Source organism: Sebastes fasciatus, chromosome 16 (genome assembly GCF_043250625.1).
Source record: "Sebastes fasciatus isolate fSebFas1 chromosome 16, fSebFas1.pri, whole genome shotgun sequence".
NCBI lineage: Eukaryota > Metazoa > Chordata > Actinopteri > Perciformes > Sebastidae > Sebastes > Sebastes fasciatus.
The window spans coordinates 27773310-27791068 of NC_133810.1; the positions used below are offsets into that span (position 1 = coordinate 27773310).

Genomic DNA, 17759 nt, shown 5'->3' on the forward strand with positions numbered 1-17759 from the left:
AGCTTTGTCTCATGGGGGGGCCCATACTGTCAGACTTGGAAAACCTCTTTTCTAGAATAGTTCTACAAAGTTAATAAGTTTTGTACTGACTATCTTTTTCATTTTCAGGTTAATATGACCTCCCCCATGACCTCCGTACCTCAGACGTCTCCAGTAGCAGCAACTGCACAAACACCAGCAACGGCAGCAGCAGCAGTGTTGGAGCAGCGCAAGGACACCGACAGCCCTGGAATGATACGTCCTTTCCCATGTTTCTTAGAATTCATTGAGGACCCTGGTGCCGCGCTCAGTATCCCTGAGCGCATACCTACCCCACCCAAAGCCCCGATCCAAGACTTCCTTAACCCTCAGGACTATAACCTCCACCGACCCCCCAGCCACTCACCGCTGGGGTCCGAGGCAGACGAGGAGCAAGAGAATACCCGCTTGGTGTCCATCGAGGAGTTCTTGAGACAGGACCAAGAGCCAGCGTACAGTAGGACGCAGCAGGTCAGCCCTCATTTGTTGACACCACCTACTAGTTTACTCTTCACTACAAAAATGAATATGGCATGTTGTTGTAGTTGAGTACAACTGCTGAGAGCACGGTTAATGTCTTCTGGAGCCATGAACAGTGTATCCTAGACTTAATCAACCTTGGTTATATGCTGCTGGGAAGTACTGAAAAAATGTGACATAATAATAAATAATTCTAGGCCATGCTGTCCATTATACTTTAATACTTGATATAGAGCATGATAAATGGTAGTGAACTACATAACTCCAGAGCGTTTTAAAGTCCAAAAGTCAAAATGTATTGCAAAAAGATAGATGTAATCATTTCCAAAATTCAAAACATGGCCTTTTATCTAACAAAATATTCCGCTTCAATCCATACTTGTTGGCGTTTAGCCTTTCAAAAACAACATTTTCACTGCGGTCAAAAAGAATGTTCGCTCTACCGCTTGCTGCACACAAAGGGAGGCACACCCTGACGAGTTATTCCATCAGCTACTCGTTAAAGGGACTTATTTTCTGACATAAAGACCAGTGTGCTCATCTCTCTCTCGCTCTCTCGGGGCAGGGAAATAAAAAAGGTTGGCATGGGATGCAATCAAATCATAACAGAAGTTATCTTTTCATGTAGAGCAGGTCTAGACCGTACTCTATAATTTAGAGACCCAACAAGAAATCCCCCATGAGCATGCACTACGTGCGACAGTGGCAAGATAAAACTCCTATATATACACGCCTATATCGGTTTTAATAGATTATCAGTGTGTTTTCTTCTCTCGCACGTAAAAAAACTAGATTAGACAGATGGCGAAACCACCGCGGTGCCGGGCCTGTGCATGTGTGTGTCTAATTGTGTCACTTTCAGAGTGAATTAAAGAGAAAGCAGGCAAATGAGTATTGACACGCTTCAATTCAGAATCATAGTCATCTGATCGGCTCTTCTGATCGCCCTTTATAAAGACCGGCTGATAACGATCGATCAGAGCACCCTTAGTTAAACTGCATTCTATGTGGTATTAAAAAGGTCTTAAATTCTTGGTGAATCTGCAGAAACCCTGATTAAATATATCTATTCATTTGTAAGTATTAGTTGCTTGTAAAGCAACTTGTTAAAACATCACTTAATCCTGATGGATTAATGGAGACAATGTATAATGCAAAGTATTGAGCACGTATATCTTGGCATTTTGCTCTCATATTAAGAAAGCTTAAATCATTAGTTAATACATTTGCATCATATTTCATTCAAGTGAGCTCTTAGCAGTGCTGTTTCTCAAAGGTTCATGCATTGGGCCAATGCCAGAAGAAGGCCTTGGTCCTGTATGGCTTATAAATTCAGCAGTACAGCTTTGCTTAACGTTTACATTAGTATCTATCTTTTAACTTACAGATTTATTGATTTTACTCAATATTCAATGGAATGACTAATAAGGATTTCAAGATAAATTGGGTAGTTTGTTTCAGAATGTTAATGTATAATGTATTTCATTGCAGAGTTACGGCAGAGGGCTTGTGGAGCCTGCCAGTGAATACCACGCAGACAACAGCCGTTCAGATCTGTCTGACATCCTGGAGGAAGAGGAGGAGGACCTTTACTCCGACCACCTCGGAGAAGCACAGGCCAGGGGCTACTCAGTAGCAAACAGGGTAAAGGAATGAGTGCACTACATACTTCTTTTTTCACAGGCACTTTGTGCGTTCTACTGTTTGAATGCTTCTTTCAGTTTGTCTTGCATATTTAAGTTGTCATTCAGTGGCTTTCTATTTCTTCTGTCATATTTTTGCTTTTCTTTTTGTTTTTCTTCCTCTTTCTTTTCTCTTTCCTTTGCATGACCGGGTTGTCCTCTGTTTTGTCCGCACTTCCCTTATTTTCACTGAACGATATGATTTCCCATCCCACCGTCACCGACCCATTCTTGCTCGCTTTGACGTGTGACCTTGTAGTCCCGAAAGTTGGCGACTCCAGACAGTGATGAGGAGGTTCTTGAGAGGATCCTTAAGTTGCCCGCTCAAGTCCAACACCACAAGCAGCTGTTCAGCATCCCTGAGGCGACAGAAGATGAAGATAGCAGTCAAGAAGGTCCTTCAACCCACCGCGGTCATCCTCGGCCCAGGCCCGACCACTTTCACCCCAGAGACTCGGAACGCCTCTACCATGCCCCCCAGCATCACTCGCGTCACCCCAACCCATACTCACAACCACACTTCCCCCCTCACCATCACCACTTCAACAGGGATCCCAGATCCCTAACCAAAGAGCCTTTACTCAGGCACGGAGCTTCGCAGGTCAAGCCTAGAACGCAGCACAGGGTGCACTACGCAGACCCGGTCGACACCATCAGCTATCCTGAAGAAGACATGGGTCAGTATGAGGGTCCCACCAGCAGGCGGCGGACCCGCTGTCCTCCCCAGCTGACCCACAACAGCAAAGACAGATCACTGCTCAAAGGGCTAGGGGACCGCCTTAGGAGGGAGGCCATGCTCAGGAGTCAGATGGCTGTCGCCGCGGCAGCCAACCCCGGCCATGGTCTTGTCCCGCCAAGACCCTACCCGGTCAGTCAAAAAGCACAGACTCACAGGTTACCTGTCAGTCGCGGGGCGGAGATCGACGTGGAGTACGGCACCGATGACAACGAGGAGCCTGCGCAGTACGGTCCGGGGGAGGCGGGGATGGAGCAGATGAGCTCTGAGTGGTGGGTGGAGGGGGCTCAAGTGGAGCACGGCAGACCCGCTCACCGCCGAGGGCTGAAGCCTGATCCGCTGGTAAATGTCGCTGCAGGCCAGTTCACCCAGCCCCCTCCTCTTCCCTGTAGCAGTGTGGATCTAACCCTCTAATTCCTTTAGTGGATATCACTTAACTCCACCGCTCAGGAGATAGCTACGTTCTCGTCATCACCACTGCAGAGGACAGAGGGAGGTTAGGGAGCACATTTTGTGGCATTTATTGCTGTTATAAAAGGAAGCAAAATATAGTATATTATTTAGTAAGTTCATCATCACCCAGTGACTTCTAATCTTTATAAGTTTTTGTGTCAGCCAAAATGTAGCTGACCCTGTTCTCCTTCTGTCTGACTGCACTACTTCCTGTTGCATTCATGTTCTCCTACACCAGTGGTTCTCAAACTGTGGGGTGCCAGAGGCATGACAGGGAAAACGTGATGTACAATTAATGTTTTGACTTCGGAATCTTTTCCACGACAGCACAGGAAACAAATCGTCTCTTTATACATCCATGGTAGCGATGGTGTTCATTCAGACAGTTAGTCTGTAGGTTTGCAGAATGGACAGATATTTGACAGAACAGGACAAAAAGAAAAGCAGACGATGCTTCGGAAGATGAACAAGACAAAGTGCTCATCTGACGGTAATCAAAAGAAAATATGACAAAGTATGGCTGCACCAAGTAGTTTGAAGCTTCATTCATAACATTGACATTATAATTATTATTAAACTTACAGAAACATGAGCTTACCTACCACCTTCTCTCCCCCCCCCCCATCTCTCAGACACACAGAGCAAGCGACGCGGCGCTCTGTCCGTCTCTGTAACGCCTCAGTCTTCAGTCCAAAAGCCAAAATTTATTGAAAAAAGAGAGATCATTATTTATTCCAAAATTCCAAATTTAGCCTTTTCTCTCCCGCACGCACCTGTAACGTAACGAGGCGGTCTAGCAGCAATCCAACAGCACAATAAATTACATTTATATAAGTATGAATAATAATGAAGGCGGTGAAAAATGAGGAGAGATCAGTGTGTGTTTTATGTGTGAAAACTCTGGCAGCTGTCAGTATGAGACCCAACAAAATAACATTTAGAAACATTACATCCCAGTCACGTCAATGAAGAAATGTGGTTTGATAAAGTTTAACCCCCATCCTACCAACCTATTAAACATACCAGGACTACCGACTGAATAAACTATAAGAAACAACCATCATACCATCAAAACATTATTAGTTATGTAATAAATGTCATCTGAAGAAAAACAACAGATTATTATTATTATTTTAGGAAAGTTAATTTGCATATTGTGTAAAACAAAATAGACCCGAGCACATGAGTAAATCTGTGTTTGCTGCATCTGTGTCTGTCTCCTTCACAATGACCCTCCTGATAGTGTGTGATACTTTAAATTAGGACCCATGGCAAACATTTTATCTATCTATTCTATTTTAAGTATTTTTGACTGGGCGTGAAAATATTTCTTCCTCCAAAAAAGTTTGAGAACCACTGACCTACATGGTAGTCTGCCTTGTTCTGCATTATCTTACAGTGGGTGTGCTTTGGTCTGTGTCTGCTAACACCCCCACTACGCAAAAAAAAAGGAAGATGTGTGTTGAAACAGTAGAATGTCGGAAACCCTGGAGTGCCCTCTCTTCCCCTGTAGTGTTTCTGTATTAGATGTTTTTTTCTTATTATTTCTTTTTTCTGCATGTCGAGCAGGAGGCCAGCCAAATCCCTCCAGCTGAGGCGGGTCCATCATGGGGAGTGCAGGCTGAGCTCTCCCCTAAACCAGCGTGCTCGCAGGCCAGGCAACCCAAAGGTCAGAGACTCTTTCCTCTTTTGACTTCCTGTTCCCTCTATCTCTTGATTTCTTTCTCTCTTATCTCAAATGCGCAGATGCTGCTGTCACACCTGTGTGCTCTCTGTTGGCAAGTCTCCCCCTCTCTCACATGATGGTAGTCAGATTAGCACCTTGTGTACGAAGGGAGGGGGGGGGGGTCAGGGAGGAGGAGGAGGAGGAGGTGCTGTAGCTGCAGTGAAGAAGTGGAAGAGAGAGAGCTTGCTAAGCTGAGAACCGGCTTAACTCAAAGTGGCTTGTCATGACAGGAGGAAGTGACAGACATTAAAATAGTAACCTCGATTAGCCAGCAAAGAAACGGCCTGCAGCGAGGACGTATGAGTCCCTCGCTCGCTTCTTTCCCTCTCAGCCGCTGTTGCGATGACACAGACGGCATGTAATAATTCTGGTATATGTGTGGGTGCACAGTTGACTACACACACATAAGCATGAATGTACACGTGCACACAGATAGAGGAAGGGAGCAAGTTACTGTCCTATCTACTAGAAAATCAGTGAGGATGTGAAAGTGTGCCCGTGACTTTTGCCACAGATGGGCTGATTCTCACTAATGAGATAGAGAACACATCTCTTCACTGCAGCTTAAAGTCTCACTACAGCTCTTCAAATGTGTCGCTCGCTGTCAAATAATAGGCTACAGTTGTAATGCTTTTAGCCACACTGGTTAGTCACACCTCATGTCCGCTATGCTGTAGACCAAAACGTGCTACAAACCATATTCAAAGGCCGCTTCTCACGATCTGTGACTTCGCACCTTTTGATAATGTTCATTTTTTTTTTGTCCTGTGTGTTTGTCAGTAAACGTCCTCAGATTTAGATTAGAGAGTGGGTCAAACACCGTTTTCCCCCGGTGCTCGCTCGCCTGCTGCAGATCATGAACGGGTGCACGTTTGTCAAACGGCTCACACAGCTTAGGATCAGTGGTTTAGCTTGATTACCTCTTTTAAGGACATGCCTGTGCTCGGCGAACGCTGTGAACGCTAGCAGCACTGTGCAGTTGGTTGGGGGGGAGGAGGGGGCGAGCTGGCTGTGCTATTTGCAGAAGTCATTGCAAGCTATGCATGGCTTGTGTGCAGAGGATGCATCGTGTCATAGTAGTGACTATAAATTGTATTTCGATTTTATAAAGTTAAAGAATAAGTAAACAAAAGCTTTTATAAAACAATGCATGAATTAAAAACAAGGAATTATATATTCTTATTTGTTTTAAAGGGATTGTTCGGGTGTTTTGAAGTGGGGTTGTATGAGGTACTTATCCATAGTCAGTGTATTAGATACAGTAGATGACAGTCGGCACGCCCCCAGTTTGGAGAAGCAGACAGACAGATAGGTTAGTTTGTTTGTGCTATTGTGTGACTTCGGTGAATCCGAACTAACAAAAGTCACACAATAACACAAACTAACTAACCGGTCATCTCATACAACCCCACTCCAAAACACCCAAACTATCCCTTTAAGAAACTCTGTAAACCCATAAAAGAAGTCTGATGGGGCATATAACAACTAATGCTCTCAACACTGCACTTCTCTAAACAAAAGGAAAGATGCTTGTGAATCGGTCACCTGAGAACAAATCTCAAATATATAAATCCTGTGTCAAATGCACCTGGATATGTGTAGCAAATTAAGTATTGTGACCGTGTGTGTGTGTGTGTGTGTGTTTGCAGGTGTTGTTGATTCACCAAAGATCAAAGGAGACGGTGACATCCGTATCTTCGTGGCCCTCTTCCCTTACGATCCTGCCACCATGTCACCCAATCCTGATGCTGCTGAGGAAGAGCTGCCCTTCACTGAAGGACAGATCATCAAAGTATGCCCCCCACACAGCTCAGACTCTACTGGAATAACCTTGACAGTCATGCATGTTTTTCATTATAAGCTCACATCAACAGGAGGGCTACAGCACGCACAAAGATTAAAGGGGAACACAACCTAAATTCAGAATTCCAATATGTTATCTTCATGGCCTAGGAAAGTACAGTCAATATTTGTGAACATGAGCTACTCTCTCTCTCGAACCCAGAAATTAGAGAAGTCTCAAACTTGTGATGTCATAGGGTATAAAGTCTGGAGCTGCTCCATAGACGATGAATGGGATCTATTGTAGTGTTGTCAGCTGTGAATCAGAAAATGCTCTGAACATTCCCCTGGGTGCTCTCAGTGTCATCGACAACATCTCTCTCCATTCTTTGTCATTGTTCATTAGGCAAGGCAAGGCAAGGCAAGGCAGCTTTATTTGTATAGCACATTTCAACAACAGGGCAATTCAAAGTGCTTTATAGAGCAGCTCCACACTTTATACCCTATGACATCACAAGTTCGAGTTTTAGCGCACTTTTAGCGGGAGAGAGTTGTTCATGTTTACAGTACTAATATTTTTGGACTCTCTTAGACCAGTAATTCTCAAAGTGGTGTTGACAAAACAACAAAACAAGCATATTGTGTCCATTAATACCACCCACGTTAGTTTTGGGCCAATAGAAACTCTGATATGATTGTGACACATCACGTCAATCTGTCATGAATCACTCACTTCACTCAGGGCGCAACGGACCGTTCCTGCTGCTGCTCAGCTTAGTTTATTATCCAGCATGGAGAAATATTTGAGTCAGTCCATATCGTCAAGTGACGCTAAACCCAAACTAGCTAAATTGAGAAAATCTGACGACAGGTATATCTAGAGACAGCGACGGGAAACCAAAATGCCTCACGTGTCTTCGGGTTGCTGGCGAACGAAGCCATGAAGCCGGCCAAGCTAAAGCGACATCTGATTACAAAGCACCCGGAATATCAGGGGAAAACAAAGTGGTGTTAACATGATTCAAACTGAAATGTGTTTCTGTTTATAACTATGAAACAGGTCTGAAGTATTTCAGATGAAAAGACTACTAATACTTCCAATGGCATCTAAGAGTACAAATGGTAGTAGGCTAAGCATACGCTGAATCGGTGTCACGACTATGAGGGGTCCTAATTCCTCCCTCCCCTCAGGTTTACGGTGATAAAGACTCAGACGGGTTCTACCGAGGAGAGTCTAGTGGTCACCTGGGCTACGTTCCATGCAACATGGTGTCTGAGATCCAGGTGGAGGACGAGGAGACCCGGCAGCAGCTGCTGCAGCAGGGCTTCTTGTCCACGGCAGCCTCCATGGAGAAGATCGGTAGGTGAAACTGTCTAAAGGCGTGTTCTTGTGTGCTGTTAAATGTGTTCTGTTACAGTTGGAAGTGAGTACATTTGGACATCTTTACCATAGATGTTAATTGTAATGTTTTACTCATGATATCACCGCTGTTTGTGTTTAAGTGGTTAAGTGAAAATAGCAGCACAAGTGTTGACCTAAAATGTATTATAATGTTTCACTTCATTTAGTCTTTAAATTGGCCAGATGTGTAAAGACACAAATTGTCATATTTTTTGTCTGCGGTTAATTGGATAAAAAAAAGCTGTTTTTCCAGATGAGAGGAGGCGAAGTGAAAATCTCCCTCTGGCCTGTTGACCTTTTGACCCAACAGGAAGCACAAAGCTTGGATGAAGTAAATTAAATGTGGACCCCAAAACATTCCCCCGTGGCAATTCTTTGTATGTTTTAATGGCTTTTTGTTCACTGTGTTGCTATGAAGGAAATCATAACCATCTATTCTCAGTCACTGACTGCGTTTTCATGCAGGCATCTAGAAAGATAAACCCAAGTCAAAGTGTTTGCCTGTGGCGAGTTGTAGTGAGCCGCGCAGCAAAATCAAGCTGACACTTTGCTTCTGTTTCCTGCTTTCTACCCCGAGCGGTGTAGCTGCAGATGGTTTAACCTTTTCACTTCCACTTGTTCTCACTGCTGTGTCTGCTGCTCACTGGTTGTCATTTTTTAAATTGCTCTTCACTGGCTTTTCATTGTCTTCTTTGTCTGGTCTGCTTCTCTCAAAAAAAAATTGCACCTCTGTGTTTCTTTTTTGTTTCATTTTTTTTTGGTTTTCCTTTCTAAAACTCCATAAAGGCTCTCGCACACACGCACAGCTTCCGCGTCGCCCTGTTCCACCGCCGAAACCGAGACGATCCAAGAAAGGTGTGTCTCGCTGCAGATTGCGGCTTCCCACCTCCTTCCTTTACTCTCTTCTCTGGTTTGCTTCTCTTTCTGTCTCTTTCACTTTTAGCTTTTTGCTCTTTCAGTTGCTGCTTCTCACTCAGCGACCAGGGGGGATTTTTAGGTCAGCTTACTGTAGTAATGAAATCAGACAGCTTCCCAGCAGTCTGGTAAAAAAACACCACTATGAGAACACTGCAGTAGTTTCATATTCTATAGTTAAGTATCAGTGTTACACTTTGTTTCTTAGTGCTTATAGGCTCTTCAGAGTAACTTCATCTCTCCACAGGTTAATTTTTTTTATGATTTTTGTTTTCGCAAATGTTAAAAGGCACATACATGAGTACTGAGTCAGTCCTGTCAGCTTTCATTGGATATTCATGTAATACATTGCAGACATAACAGCAGAATGTGGCAGTTAGAATGAAGCTTCGAGGCGTCATCTTTAACGTTGAAATTCAAATTCTAAATCATTTGAATGCTACGCTAATATTATTAGTATTAAGCCATGTTTCCACTGCATGGTACGGCTCTGCTCGACTCGACTCACTTTTGGTACCACTTTAGCATCGGCTCAGCTTGCTTGCAACCTCGACCAATGTGATACCAAATATGGAGCAGTGCTATTGGTACCATCCACAACTTTTGCTAATGGAAACACAAAAATAACCTTTCTAATGTGGAAAGAACTGAACTGAATTGAACTGGACTGCGTGGTGGAAACGCGGCTTCATAGTATTTGTCGAATTAGATTCCAGTGGTGGCTGCGTAGGATTGTTCCCGACTCGTGTGATCCAAACACTTTCAATAACTCCAGAGCATTGTAAAATCCAAAAGTCAACAGTTATTGCAAAAAAGACAGATGTAATCTCTTCCAAAAGTCACAACATGTTTTTATCCAATGAAATATTCTGATTCAATCCATATTTGTTGGCGTTTAGCCTTTCAAAAACTACATTTTCACTGCGGTCAAAAAACTGTTTGTCAAGCGGGAGCTTGCCGCACACAAAGGGCGGCAAGCTCTTGTATTAAAGCTAGGGTTGTAATCTTGAGAAACTAGCAAGACTACACCAGATTTTAAAAAGGAACCAACTGAAAGAAAAAAAAAGCCCACTCTTTTCCAGTGAAAGTACCTAGCAGCACCAGCTCCAAAAGTCCCTAAATCTAGTGAGAAAATGCCAAGTTGGCAACCCTGACAGTCTGTTCCTTCAGGCCTCCGTCCAAAGCCACTCCCCCAATAAGGGCTATTGTTAGTACTCAGAGCTGTCAGGCAAGCAGCTTTGGAGCCGATCTCAGCTGACATTGGGCGAAGGCGGGGTACACCCTGGACAGGTCGCCAGACTGTCAAAGGGCTGACACATAGAGACAGACACCATTCACATTCACACCTACGGGACATTTAGAGTTAACAATTAACCTGCATGTCTTTGGACTGTGGGAGGAAACCTGAGAACCCGGAGAAAACCCACGCTAACACAGGGAGAACACGCAAACTCCACACAGAAGGGCCCCAAGCTGGGTTTGAACGTTCGGCCCTCATAAAAATATGATGACAGACATTCGAAGCTTCATTCGAAAACCTCAATAGAATCGTTGCTTATTGATAAAAGAAAGTCCTCCATGCCAGAATTCTGCTCCGATGTCACAACTGCATTACATGATCAAAGTCCACTTGTTGAGACATCCATCCCCTCTGATCTCCATCTGTGACTCTTTGTGTGATGAATGAGACTTGATATTTTGACTTCAGACAGGATTAATCTTTGGCCTTTGAGCTCTCGTGTCGTCCTGTGATCGTGCTTATGCTCTTTTTTTCCCATAACTCATCTCTTCCAGTTGAGTCTGCGGCACTCTGGGAGGAGAGCTTAGACTCCTCCAGCCAAGGTTGGTAGTTAACACGTTGACTCCTCTGCTACTCTCTGTTCTCACCTGCATGATCAGACGACGTCTTCAGCGTCCACCGGAGGACGGCATGTGTTTACTCACTATTTCATTTATTCATTTATATGCCATTTTGTGAACGTTTTTCTTTAATGGTTGGACTGCTGATAACACAAGGCTCGACTTCATTCATCATTAATAGGGACTGTTTGATTATTTGGGAGTATACTGAAGAATTATAAATAATTTTGAAATCATTAACAAATACTTTTGATATGTGCAACAATAAACTGTTAAAATTAAATAAATTATAGCATTACTAATAATTAGTAATCATTATTAATTACCATTTCGTTGTTTGTTAACAGTAAAATAAGTTTAATTAATTATCAATTTAGCATTTATAAATGGTGGTTATTATATAGTGTTACCTCTTCTTCTTAAGTTCTTCATTAATCCCCTGTTATAAATGTCAAACAGTCCCTCCTCCTAACTCCTCTTCTCATTTCATCAAATCATTTCACTTTTCTTCATTTTTACAGCTCGAGCTGCTACGAGCTTTTTAATGGAAATGCTAACTCTGACTGCTAATCTCTCTGTTGTTTGTATTTTCATTTTCACGTGTTTGACTGCAGTGGTTTGACTTTTCCTCAGCTTAGCATGACGCTGAGTGAGTCGGACGTGCAAGACACGATGAGCTGCATGCTGATGAGCTGGTCTGAATTGCGGAGAGTTGTTACTCCTCTAATTATCAGGATGTCACTTTGACCCCTCTCTGTTTGACTGACAGAACCCAGCCAGACTGCCGCTGCCGCTGCTGCACCGGTGGGGAACCCGGCCCCAGGAGCTCGCAGGATGGTCGCTATCTTTGATTATGATCCACGAGAGAGCTCCCCCAACACTGACATAGAGGTCAGACTCATGCACATACATGCATAATATCTGTTTTTCCTCAGACAGGTCGCTATATGTGTGGTAGCAGTTGTTTTGCTCATTATCTGCCTGGTTTTTGTTTGTCTGGATTCAGGCTGAGCTGACCTTCAGTGCCGGAGACATCATCCATGTGTTTGGTGACATGGACGAAGACGGCTTCTTCTACGTAAGTGTTGGCGTGACTCGAGAGTCAGGAGTGGCCTGTTTATTGCCACATTGTTTAGTGATAAGCAGTTTTTGCACTGAACTTCCTGAAAACAGTGTGGTGGCTCTAACTAACTATCTTCTTGTATTTATTCTAAAACAAATTAAATGCATTTACTGTGTTTGAGAGGATTTTTTTTTTTTTCCAGAAAACAAATCTCCATAAGATGAGATGAAATAAGACGAGCCTTCATTGATCCAGACTATTTGAAGGAAATAAATAGAAATAAAATAAGACATTATAGAAATTAGAGAGATGACTATATACAGCTATATACAATATCTGCATTACATTACACTTCAGGTATTATATTTAATAATAAATACAATATACATAATATATACAGAATATATAGTGTTATGTATAATATCATATACACACTATACAGTAACAATGCAATGATATCTATATATATATGTGTATCTACTGTATGTATATATATTAGAAATTGAAAAGAATTCTACCATATGATATAGTATATGATATAAAAATACAATGATAACAATAGTTGCCATATAGTAATAATCATTTTGCATCATTGAGTAGTTGTTTGGTTCGTTATTATTTCAAATCTCCCAAAATAAACAGCAGCAAATTCTTACATTTAAGAACCTGGAACCATCAAATATTTGTCATTTTTGCTTGACAAAATTGCTTAAATGTTTAATTGATTTACGAAATAGTTGTTGATTAATTTTCTGTTGGATGGGTTTACAGTAGTTGAACTACATCCTCATCGTTAAAAGGCGTCCTCGTGTTCGTAATATTGTAATTTTTCTTCCAGGGAGACTTGAATGGACACGCCGGCTTGGTGCCCTCCAACTTCCTGCAGGCCGTACCAGAGGAGGCTCCAGCCCCGCGTCACGCTGCTCAGCATGCACCGGAACCCAGGAAGGAATCACAGGTAGCTTAGCGTTTCTGTCTATCTAGCATGTATATATGGAACTGTGGGCAACCTCCTCACCTGCAGGCATACATCATGTCTCATTTTCACAAATCACTGACATCAAAAAGTTCTTTTTTTTACTTTCATGTATTTCCAGCGTCTGGTTACTGTCTTTTTCTGTTCTGTCTCTTAAATTCTGTCCTGTTGCATTTTTCTTTTGCCCCACTGTTTCCTGCATGGCCTCTTGCAGAAGCAGAAACGAAGTGTACACTTTGAGACTTGATCGTAAGTGTTTTTAGATCGGACTATAGCAGCTCAGTGACCACCACTAGTGTCCCTGTTTATGTCCTCTTCCCTCCACCTTAGCTGTAGTCCTACGCTGCTCATTTGCAGCAGCAGCAGCATCCAGCCCCTACCGATGGTTTTAGTTTAACACGGGTCAAAAAGGTTGAGATCTCAGATCCACCGCCTCCTCCTCCTGTGTGTGTGTCCTGTCCTTGTGTTTCCCTTTGGTGTAATCATTTTAAGCGTAACTAAGCTTCACTTTCATTCTAAAAGTCTTACTCTCTTCCTGAAGGGTACCTGGACGTCTTCTACAGAGCCACAAGATCCTGGGCCCTCAACCACAGAAGAGGCTTCGCACCCCCAAACAGAACCTCCTCTCCCCGCCCCAACAGAGCACACAGACCCGCCACCCAAACCGGCACCCGCTGCGAGCCTCGTGCCCGACCTGGACCCTGCTCCAGGTCCAGCTCCAAGTCCAGCTCCAGGTCCAGCAGCAGCAGCAGCGGAGGCCTGCTGCTCCCCTCCGGCCCCCCTCCCAGCAGACAGCCCCGCGCAGACGGACCGCTCTGCGCAAGGCAAGAAGAAGAAAGGCTTTTTCTCCAAAGGCAAGAAGCTGTTCAAAAAGCTGGGATCCAGCAAGAAAGACTGAGTCAGGGACAGCTGACTCAGAATACTCGCGTCACATTGAAAGCACTTTTTCTATCTTCACTGTTCGTCTCAGCTGGTAGTCGGCGCGGTTAGCGACCATCAGATCTAATAACTGATGCTTTAACCGTCAGTAATTTTACATTTGCCTTAGATCACTGCTAGCAGCTGTTAAAATTAGAGTACATCAACATACCGCTTACAGCAGCACACGAGCATGTACGAGTGCATGTCGAAGTGTGCAAACACAAATATATCCTCTAAATACTACCTAACTATCTAAGCATTTGCAAACTCAATAGGCTTTAATGCTCGATATAAAACACTTATTTATCTCTCAGTGGATCGGTTTTATTTAGAATAATCTGATACAGAACGATATTGATCAGCAGACCAGGTAAAGCTAATTAGATATTAGCTTTAATGTTCACGTACTGGTGCCACTTTATTTATTTATTTGAAGCAAACGAACAGAAGCAGCAGTCTATCTCTTCCTCCGTGTGACTATAAAGAATGCACTATCCATCCTGAACGGGATGTATTTTAAATATCTTGTCTGCTCGTCCCTCACACGTGTGTTTTTCGCGTCTTTAAGAGTATTTATACAGTACTTTGTACAGAACATGTTATTTATTTGTATCAGACTCTTGCCCTAACCATCACCGCATTGCATGAAGGGCAGGAAGTTTAGTCGTAAAACAGTAGAGCTGTCAGAGACGGCAATGATCCACTTAGGTTAGATCTAATTAGGTTTGAGTTTAACAGTTAAGACTGTTTATTGAAGGTAAAGAATGTGAAGGGTCGCCCTTCTTTGGTGTGTGTGTGTGTGTGTGTGTGTGTGTGTGAGTGTGTGTGCGTAGACAAAGCTGAAATCAGATGCCTTTCTCAGACATAACCACGGGAACTCTTGATGTTTGTGACAACAGTCACAGCTGGCCTAATGTTGCATACTACATATTTCCTGTGTGTGTGTGTGAGTGTGAGAGAGAGAGAGACCTGCAGCGTGTGCAGTAATGATGTAGTATCTGGTGATCGGTAGGCTGCTCTGTTAGTTAGGGCTGCAACTAATGACTATTATTAAATCATTATCGATTAATCAATTAATCGTTTGGCCTACAAAACGTCCGTCACAGTGTCCTGCAGCCCACGGTGGTGTCGTGAAATATCTCGTTTTGTCCGACCAACAGTTCAAAACCCAAAGATATTCAGTTTATTATAATTTAAGATGAGGAAATAAAAGTAAATTAACACATATTAGAACATAAAATCCATCCACTATTTTTTGCTTAAATGATTAATCGGTTTAAATAGTTGCCAATCAATTTTCTCTCGATTAACTAATTCCCCTTGGTCAAACCTGCGCCCGCATAATCCTCCCAACCCTGCCCCGTAATTTAAAATTGCTTGAGTTTATTTTGAATCTGTGTATAAGAACGGATAGAGGAGAGTGTGAGAGTTCCAGGAATATAAGAACCACGTCAATGGGACATTCTGGGTCTTAGTACTGTCAAAGAAGTGTTGAAAACCTTTTAAGCAATGTGAAATAAGTTAATGTTCATGGATTTTGTCTTATAGAATGATGCAGGGATGACGTATTTTTGTAGGCCAACCCAGAAGTTAGCATCACTCTGGTTCCCGCTACATTTTGAGCCCTATTTTTTTAGCCAACATTTGTTTACATTTTGGCAATTGGCACAATTAAAAGTAGGCCAAATTATCTATTAGTACTTCCTGTTTGCAGTGTACCCACGGATGTATACGCACCTGTCACTGGATTTACCTTGATACTGAAGAAAACTTAAAAACGTGATTCTCAGGCAAGTTCTGGATTTAACTTTTGCAAGTGGACAGTTTGAAAACCTCTGGACTAATTGATCAATCGACTAGTTGTTGCAGCTCTACCTAATTAATACTCCAAAATCACAATACTGAAACTATCCTAGATTCATTTAATATCCAGATTAGAGTGAAACGGTGTCATCGGGGGTGGTTACATTAATAACATACAGTATTTAAGGCTTTGGGAGTCATTATAGCCTGAACGTAGCATGTAGGAACAACATTTGCTAGAATTGCATTTAAAGAGGACCTATCGTGCTTTTTCCCTTTCTTTGGTGTGTTATATTGTTTTTTGTGAATATAAAAGGTCTGCAAAGTTACAAAGCCCAAAGTCCACGCCAAAGGGAGAAACACTGCTCCTGATCTGCCTGAAACGCCTCGCTTGAAGTCCCGCCTTTTCTTCCGTAACATAGTGATGTCACCAAGTAACGCATTTTGACCAGTGGCTAGTTTCAAACAAAGCTAGTTAGAGCGGAGCAATCTGTGTTTTTTCGCGTGGTGCAGGAGCTCAAACAGAGCATTTCAGACAGAGCCGGTATGAGAAAAGTGAAGCGTTTTTTGAACATTAAAGCATGTAAACACCTGAAAATAAGCATAATAGGTCCTCTTTAAAGTGAACAGTTTCCATTCATGGCGCTGCTGTACTGTTATAGACTCTGCAATAAGTTGTCTACGTATCTTTTCATTTGCCTCCATGTTTGAGTATGATGAAGTTCAACTTGTGGCGTGTGAATATTGGGTCAGAAAGGCTAAACGGCGTCTATCAGCCCATGACGTGTCGTTTTTTTTGTGTCCACACATTAGCATCATAAAATCGTAGACTGTTTGGTTGAAGCTAAATAATACAACTTTAGCAATATTGTGTACTGAAGTACTAAAGCAAACCGTTCTGTATCTTCTAATGGTCTGTGACAGCTTTACTCACTTTAAGATGTAGTACCAAGTACTCTGTTTGGATGTGAGTGTGTGGACCCGGCCTTAGTATTGAGCTTCATTCTGATTGGTTATCTGTGTGACACGGGGGCTGTTAGGGTAACTTCTCAGGTTTTTACTTGTAGTTTCTTATTAATGCTGAGCCACCTGTTGACTCCGGCTGTCAAAAAACAAACTGCAGAATATGCCAAAATCTTAGGTGCTTTGCCTGTTACCATAGCTACGAGAGGCCAAGCTAGTCCGGGTTGAAGAGCGGAGGTTCTTCTTGAAGATCAGACCTGATTTCACTCCCGTTGTTGACACAAGTTGGAGGCAAATTATTATTTATTTTTCTTTATGTCATGAATGTTTGTCAGTGTTACATAAAGGGAGCATGATGATGCCAAGAATAAAAGGGAGGGCGGATGGACAAAGACACTTTAGATGTGAGATAGCCGGGATAGAGGCAACACTGTACTGTTTGTTTTATTTATGTTTTTTAAAGAGGGACGGATGCTCAAAAAGTTGCCGAAATGTACAGCGAATATTTGTACCGATCTTGTACTTGACGGCCTTTAATGCACAAGTATTCCTCTGACCTGCTGTGTAGTGAGTAGGCGGCTCCGCTGTTGACTGAATAGCACCCATGTAGGTAGTGTTTTAGCTCGGTTGATCATATTTAGCCTTACGAGAAGACCTTGTTTAGTCTTAATATGTTGTTTACAGGATGTTTATTGACTGCATGCATACCAATGTTACACCCATGTTCGGCCTTATTTATGTTACTGTCATATTTATGTGTTTTCTAGGCGGACTTGTCTACAATGTTTGAGTTGTAGATTGTGAATGCAGCGGACAGGAAGCTGTGTGTATATACTGAACAGTGTTGGGACTATATTTTCATACAGCGCGGATTTTTTTTTTTTTTTTTTTTTTCTTCCCTGACCTGCATTCATTGTTTGAAAGTGGAAGATTTACCTTTTTATATTATATATATTAATGTTTTTATTACCCTTTTTGG

At 42.6% G+C, this 17759-nt stretch overlaps 1 protein-coding gene across 9 annotated transcripts in view; it reads left to right on the forward strand.

Annotated features, from left to right (window-relative positions):
- tspoap1 (TSPO associated protein 1) overlaps positions 1–17674 on the forward strand; it is a 79538-nt gene extending 61864 nt beyond the window's left edge. For 5 of the 9 annotated variants that reach the window (XM_074610099.1, XM_074610100.1, XM_074610104.1 and 2 more), the window contains 12 exons: positions 109–489; positions 1990–2142; positions 2440–3258; positions 4939–5038; positions 6745–6887; positions 8069–8237; positions 9066–9134; positions 10989–11036; positions 11824–11945; positions 12061–12132; positions 12956–13075; positions 13635–17674. In XM_074610099.1, coding sequence (XP_074466200.1) covers positions 109–489; positions 1990–2142; positions 2440–3258; positions 4939–5038; positions 6745–6887; positions 8069–8237; positions 9066–9134; positions 10989–11036; positions 11824–11945; positions 12061–12132; positions 12956–13075; positions 13635–13991 — 2553 coding nt within the window. In that variant the 3' untranslated portion in view covers positions 13992–17674. The remainder of the gene's footprint in view (positions 1–108; positions 490–1989; positions 2143–2439; positions 3259–4938; positions 5039–6744; positions 6888–8068; positions 8238–9065; positions 9135–10988; positions 11037–11823; positions 11946–12060; positions 12133–12955; positions 13076–13634) is intronic. The other 4 variants (XM_074610102.1, XM_074610107.1, XM_074610105.1 and 1 more) reach the window with 4 other exon arrangements.
- Positions 17675–17759: the final 85 nt, after the last annotated feature.